This window comes from Hermetia illucens, chromosome 3, assembly GCF_905115235.1.
Source record: "Hermetia illucens chromosome 3, iHerIll2.2.curated.20191125, whole genome shotgun sequence".
Classification (NCBI taxonomy): Eukaryota; Metazoa; Arthropoda; class Insecta; order Diptera; family Stratiomyidae; genus Hermetia; species Hermetia illucens.
In genome coordinates, this window is record NC_051851.1 from 117,021,790 (window position 1) to 117,029,388 (window position 7,599).

A 7,599-nucleotide genomic window follows, 5' to 3' on the forward strand; every position below is an offset into this window, starting at 1 on the left:
CCAATATCTCAATTATCATTCAGGATACAGCAGTCTACCACGTTCGGCGATGTCCGAACCATTGGGCAACTGCTCATCCGATCATATAGGGAATATCTATAATCCGGACAATGCAATGCAATTACTTGAGCCTGTCTCGGAAGAGGCGAGGAGAGCATCGTCAAATCTTCTGGACAATGCCAACAATCCCGAATTATCGGATTATTATTTTCGAGATTCATTTGAACATTCGTCGACCGAGAGTGGTTTGACAAATACATACGTTGATACGCAACGCTTGCACCATCAATTGCAGCAGCATCAACTGCAACAGACCAAACATCATCAGTACGGCTCGCGTAAAGAACAATCGTTACCGTCGGGAGCGCTACACAACCGTATGTTACTAGCATCTGGAGCAGCATCATCTGCGCCTGATTCCTATATATCGCAAACTTCCATTAGTAATTCAGCAGTAATTCGGCAAAATGCAGCCAATAGTGCTAAAAGCGTTAGAAAATTTAGTCTGCTTCATGCTTTCATTCCATCATTTTTATTTGTCGTCACCACCATGGTCATTTCGGCTATATTTATCCTAGAATCCGAGTCAGAGACTCTCGCACAAGTTAGAAACTTACCCGAAATGATTATTCTCAAGTACCATTATTATCAGCCATTGAAAGATTATATTGCGAAATACTTCGGAGCAAAGTCGTAATGAGGGTTGTTTTTCACTGGAGAAGATGGTAGAGTCTTTTGTTCGTTATGAAGTAGAGATTTCTAATCCGAGGGATAGATGCATTTCCATTGGTAAATGTGATTCGTGAAAGAAAAAAATAAGTTATGGGTTTCGGTATATCCAACTATGGCTTGTTCAAAATTATCTCTTACATAGAAGTAAAAAAACAGATATAAAGGACTCGGTTTGGGAAATTCGACTCTTTTTTTATTACCCATACTCACTCGTCCGTTGTTTACATTTTTTTAAAATCTTACTTCTCACGTGTCATGCAGAGAAATCCACCATTGAGCAGAGCTTCATTGGAATTCCTGCTTTCACCGTCTGTAGATAGTAGACGCTTTCCATTTGCGAGTTTCTTATAATTGCTGGATGATTTTCATTTGCGAAAGTTTTAGTAGTGAAACCAAAGGTTGAGTGATTGTTTATAGTTGAATTTTATACAGTTTAGATATATGTAAATAAGCTTCGAGAAGAGAGTAAGGAACATATTTATCTGGTACAATACCAAACACACTAATGCAAAACCCAAATGAATGGGACCACGTTAACGACAAATTTATTGCCAAAATATTTTTTAAGATTCACATGAACAGGCCCAACTGCACTTTTCTTATGAATTTCTACAATTAACAAGAACTTGAAAATTGGTATAAACATTTCATTTAATGAACACGTGTCTTTTTTTTTTACTTTCACTTTTTATGAATATCTGGCATTGCACGTGCACTCTATTCTCAAAGTCAGCAAATGTTGAAGAGGAGATTGACAAATCTAAATTTTACTTAATCACTCTTATCAAATTTATTTAATTCAAAAACCTTTGGTTTTGTCAGATGAAAGGTACTTAAAGATACTTGTAGAGTGGTAAGTTAGCATTGCAAGAAAAGTTTAAATTCTATTCATCTTAACTTGCAGATCTTCTCTATTTTTGCTCAGAATCTTACAATAAACAATATCCAGCATATGTTGATACATGTTTAAGCGACTGAAATCCCAGCATTCTTTCAAAAGTTTCAGCCAAATAGTACAGACCAAGAAGTATAATCCTTAAGCAAAAAGAATAATAGATTAATGGTTAATGATTTTGTTCATAATTCGGTTGTTAGGATTGAGACTTTAATAGTTCGGATCTTGTTTGCTTGAATGTAAACTCAGTTTACGTGAAATCTGACGAGTAACGTGCGTTTTGCAACAATTGATAAAGCTGTGCCTAAGGGAGCGTAACTGTCTTTAACTTTAAGAGGGTCATCCCGTGTAATGGCCGTTTGTTTTGGCTTTTTTTAGAAATTTTTTGTGAAGAATTGGATGAAGATACAAATACGAACTTTTCACCATATCTATGTTAATATCTTGAGCGTGCAAAGTAATTTTTCCAGCCCGATCGCATAGTTCGTTATTGAAATACAGGGCAATTTATACACTCATCTCCAAAAAAGGTGTTTTCTGCTGCAACGCTAGAGGGCGCTGCGATCATCTTAAAGAAAAAAAAGTAAACGGCATTTTAACGTGCAATTTAGGATTATTAAAAAATATTGAAATCTAAATTTTTGGTGCCTTGTTAAACTTTTTTTCCGATTTTTGTTGTTTTTTCACGGTCTCTCACTACTGAATGAATCGCAATTATCCTAGTTTGCGGACCGTAGAAATATGTTCTGAATTAGTCCTGTAAATTTCAAAGAATTTGGTTGGGTAGATTTAGGGCTATGGTGGCAGCTGATTTTCAACATTCAGTTTCGAGAAAATCGCATTTAAAAAGCAGAATGCGATTTTTAGCCATAAAACCTTAACTGACCATTAATTTGCTATACCTAGTCCATATAACTTAAGTTTCTTCAAGAAACACATGTACAGCTTTGTCTTCAATTCATGTCCTTTTAGCGAAGTCATTCGAACGCCATTCGGACACTATAATTTCCGAACGACTCCGAATATCAAAAAATCACTTTGCCCACATATTCTACACTATCTACACTATATCTAGATACAATTGAAGCCAAAAAAAAATTCGATTCCCCGGATTCGACACACGGGATGACCCCCTTAAAGGGCGCTATCATTCAGATTAAGCTCCGAGTATTGTTTGTTAAAAAAAATCATTTTTCAAGAGATGGAAATATTCGAAAGAGTAACCCCAGGGTTCACCTGTCTTGGGAGTGTGAGATAACCGACAAGCTAGGAGATTTTCCCTTTCAACAGCTTTCTTTGCAGATTTTTTCCTGTGGTCAACCTCATTATCTTTACTGAGGAACTAGCTTTTCCTCGCTTATGTCCTTAGGTAGTTTGTCCGTTATGTCTTTACTCTTTCCATCCCGTCATTCTTGAAGTATCTGACAACTTTTGGACTTCGTTATTTTTATGGTAATGTAACAGCTGGTTATGCCTAATCAAATGCTCTTTAATAACTTTACTAACTGCAGGTTCCTATGTAGATATTCGTTACGAATGAACTACGGAGCATCCACTATGCTTCTAAGCACTTTGTTTTCAAACGTTGGTATGACTACCAAGCTATTTGCTTTGGCATAGCCCCAGAGTTGTATGCCGTACGACCATAAGGGGTTTGAAATCTGCTTGTAAATTAGCAACATGAGCGACGGCGAGCTGGAAATTTTTTCTCAACAGCAAATACATCTGTCTGTATATGGTATTTACCTTTTCTTCCTTTTTTATAATATATCTTTTCTAGTTGAGCTCAACATTGAGTGCCATAACTAAATATTTAACCTCATTCGCATGTGATACATCTTGTCCGTTGAAGACCTTAGTTTGCAAAAGAAAACCTTATTGAAATCGGTTCAATGTCTGCCTGCCTGTCTGTTTGTGCTTCTGCTTGTCTGTCGGTCACACGCACTTTTCTCAGACACGGCGATACCGATTGACATGAAATTTGGTGAGAAGGTGGGAACTGTGAACACCCAGACATGCAGTGAGTGATATCGTTCTACGTTGGGATTTAGGGGGGTGTAAAATTTTTTTTCACCGAATTTAGTCATGTTGGGTATCAAATGAAACGTCACGACTAGTACTTTTCAAAGCCGGTCTTAATTTTGAGATTGATAAACCAGTAGCTTACTCCAAACTACAATTTTATTTTATTGTATTGTATTGTTATTTTATACTTTATACTTTACTACTACAAAGCTTTGTACTGATTAAGGGAGTAAGTTGCTCCCGAAATATATATACACAATAAAATAAAATTGCAGTTTGGGATAAGCTACTGGTCTATGAATTTTAGAATTAACTACAAATAGAAGACAATATTTAACCTCTTAGTTTTGAGATTTGTTATAAAGGCGGGGAGGGGGAGGGGTGAAAAGTGATGATTTCTTTAATGGAGCCATTCTTCTTTCCATATCGATATCTGCTTAAATTAAGTTAATAATAATATTGTATATTACCATATATTTAGGGAAATTCAGTCAAAACCCTCCTTAAGTTTATCCCAGAGTTATAAAAATTCAGTCAAAACCCTCCTTAAGTTTATCCCAGAGTTATAAAAGTTGGTATTAGTATAGAATATAATATGGAGCATATTATCCCCAAGTTTGATCAAAATCATACTATTACTAACAAAGTTACAGTAACTCAAAGTTGACTTTACCCTGTAAATTTACTGCAACTAAATATCAACATCACACTAAAGTGAGTAGTCTGACATGCTAAATGCATATACATAACGGGCTACGGACAAATGAGATAGTTCTGCACTCAAATATACTCACAAAAGAAACAAACAAAACCTTTCATACCTGAAGCGCCTAGCTTCCGGTTTCCCGACTTGTTTGTTTGTTAAGTTAATGTAGGTTGATTTTCTCTCGTTTGATTTTCTTTTCCATTTCTTGGTCCATTCAACAATGGGGTCAATAGCTTTTTACGGCTTTATGTAGCACATAACCTTATTTAAATCGAGCCTGTCACACACACTGTTCTTCAAAATAGCTACACCGATACAAATTTGGTGGACGCATAGGAACTATGGAATCCCACCTATACAGTGGGTGACATAAATTTAGGTGGAGTTACATACAAAAGGAGGATGTATTTTTTTCAGGTAATGTACCCGTGAGGAGTATCAAATGAAAGGGCTCGATCGGTACTTTCACGAACAGGCTATTCACTTTAGGGTGATATTGATATTCTATGCCATAGGTTACAGAAAATTTACATGAAACAGACCTACTATCGTCATCATCATCAACGGCGCAACAACCGGTATCCGGTCTAGGCCTGCCTTAATAAGGAACTCCAGACATCCCGGTTTTGCGCCGAGGTCCACCAATTCGATATCGATACGCCATCGCTCCATCTTAGGCAGGGTCTGCCTCGTCCTCTTTTTCTACCATAGATATGGCCCTTATTGACTTTCCGGGTGGGATCATCCTCATCCATACGGATTACGTGACCTGCCCACCGTAACTTATTGAGCCGGATTTTATCCACAACCGGACGGTCATGGTATCGCTCACAGATTTCGTCATTGCGTAGGCTACGGAATCGTCCATCCTCATCCAGGAGGCCAAAAATTCTTCGGAGGATTCTTCTCTCGAACGCGGCCAAGAATTGGCAATTTTTCTTGCTAAGTCTTGTACAGTAAGAGCTTTGACCCTATGGTGAGACGTTTCGAGCGGAACAGTTTTTGTAAGCTGAAATAGGCTCTGTTGGCTGACAACAACCGTGCGCGGATTTCATCATCGTAGCTGTTATCGGTTGTGATTTTCGACCCTAGATAGGAGAAATTGTCAGACCTACTATAACTTTGCTAATAATAATAATATTTCCAGCAACATTTTCAATATCGTGCCCCAGAGCATGGTTCTAAGACAAGAAATATACTATTATTGACTTTATTTGAACGGATATTGGTATGGTATTTGTATTTTGATGCCTCGCCACTTCCCTCTTATTACAACTGACTTGAATTGCAAAGTAGGACCTTTCATTTGATATGGGACGTGCTCATTGTCGATTAGCTAGCGGGTGGGACTGCTCCGGTTAATTTGGGTACGGTGAGTTGGAGGATAATGAAAATAATGGCAGTTGTCACTTAAATACCTAAGTAAATTATAAATATATTTTACAATTTGTTTACTGCCAATATTAATTTCCTCTAACCCAATTAAAATATTTACACGTTGAGAGCGTTGATATTTAGTCATGTTTCACTCATATTGACTAATCAATCGTAGTAATGATCCGTATACTAATTGTAAATAGGACTAGTTGATGACCAATCGATTATTAGATTACTTTACACCATGGGAACTGGGTTTGTCAATGACACATCGTATGGATAATGGAAACATTAATTATACAACAATGCGAATTGGGTCGCGAATAATTTATTAATTGAATATTTGAAATTCAATTCTCTTGGACTGATTGGTATGAGAATTATATTCAACTTGATGATGGGTTGAGAATAATGTAGGTTATATAGTGTCCAAGGTGATGTTAAATAGAATTTAACGGCGTGTGGGGGGCTGGGTGACCCTGGGAGTCAAGTCAGGTTCTGCCATTGTTGGTATAATAACATATCCTGCTCCATCTCGCTAGTGTCTGCTTGGATTGATCTCATTGACTCGTTAGATCCGTTCATCCATGTGAGGCGACCAAAAGGAGGATTCTGTTATCGAACATGGCTAAGAGTTCACAATTTTTCTAGCCAAAAATCCAAGTCTCCGAAGAATGCATGAGGACTAGCAAAATCATTGTCTTGTACAGTAAAAGCTTCGACTTTATGGTGAGACGTTTCCAGCGGAACATTTTTTGTAATCCGAAATATGTTCTGTTGTCTACCAACAAACGGGCACGGATTTCGTCGTGGTAGCTGTTATCGGTTGCAATTTTCGACCATAAGTAGGAGAAATTATCAACCGTCTCAAAGTTGTACTCTCCTGACAAGTGCCATTTGATGCTGTTGGTTCTTTGATGCTCACGTTGCTACCATCTACGTCGTCTTATCTTCATTACAACAACTCTTGCCACCCGTTCGTTCTGGAAAAAAAGTAGATTTTAAATCTCGGGTTGTTCTTCCTACAACGTCAATGGTACCGTCACCATAAGTGAGGTGGTTTGAAGAAGACTTGCATAAACATCGCGGATTACTTTGTCCAGGGCATCCCCTTGTCTTAGATCGTTGTCAATGTTGATTGGTCTCGAGAGTGATCTTGCTACTTTTATTTGGCCTCGAACATTGGTTAGATTCAACCTGGTGAGTCTTATCAATTCTTCTCGGGGTACCGAATTCTTCATTGGCCATGGACAGTTTTACCTTAGCTATGCTATCACGTAATAATAATAATAATAATCGTTGGCGCAACAATCCAATTGGATCAGGGCCTTGAAGTGTGTAAGAGCAAGACCTTAACGGTACACTACAGTACACTTTAGGAGACAATGTGGTCAGCCTTGCGCTCGCCCGAGATTATTACTCTGATTTCACTCAGGTACTCATTCACAGTTGAGTCGACTGGTATCCGTCAAATCACGATTCAAATTCCACTGCCACCAGTGAGATATGAACCGCGACCTTCCGTATGATAGCCTTGTGCTCTAACCACTCGGGTACCACAGGTGGCCTAAAAGTCGATAAAAAGATGCAACTGCAACTGATGGCTATATTCTAATAGTTCCATCACTTACCGCAGAGAGAAAATCTGATCTGCTGCTTATTTGTCTAGAGTGAAGCCTCTTTGACATGGACCGATGATGCTCTGGGCGTATGGGACTTATCCGAGCTAACAAGATAGCTGAGAATATCGTGTAGATGGTACTTAGTAAAGTGATACCTCTATAATTGCTGTACTACCTGATATTCCCCTTTTTATATATGGGAGAGATAATGCCTCTATGCCAGTCGTCAGGCATATTTAACC

The 7,599-nt window shown here is 38.1% G+C and overlaps 1 protein-coding gene across 1 annotated transcript in view; it reads left to right on the forward strand.

Moving 5' to 3' along the window:
• The window catches only part of LOC119652937 (FERM domain-containing protein 5), a 38,057-nt gene extending 36,042 nt beyond the window's left edge, over nucleotides 1-2,015 (forward strand). The window contains exon 8 of the mRNA XM_038057326.1: nucleotides 24-2,015. Within this exon, the coding sequence (XP_037913254.1) occupies nucleotides 24-697 (674 nt within the window). The 3' untranslated portion in view covers nucleotides 698-2,015. The remainder of the gene's footprint in view (nucleotides 1-23) is intronic.
• Nucleotides 2,016-7,599: the final 5,584 nt, after the last annotated feature.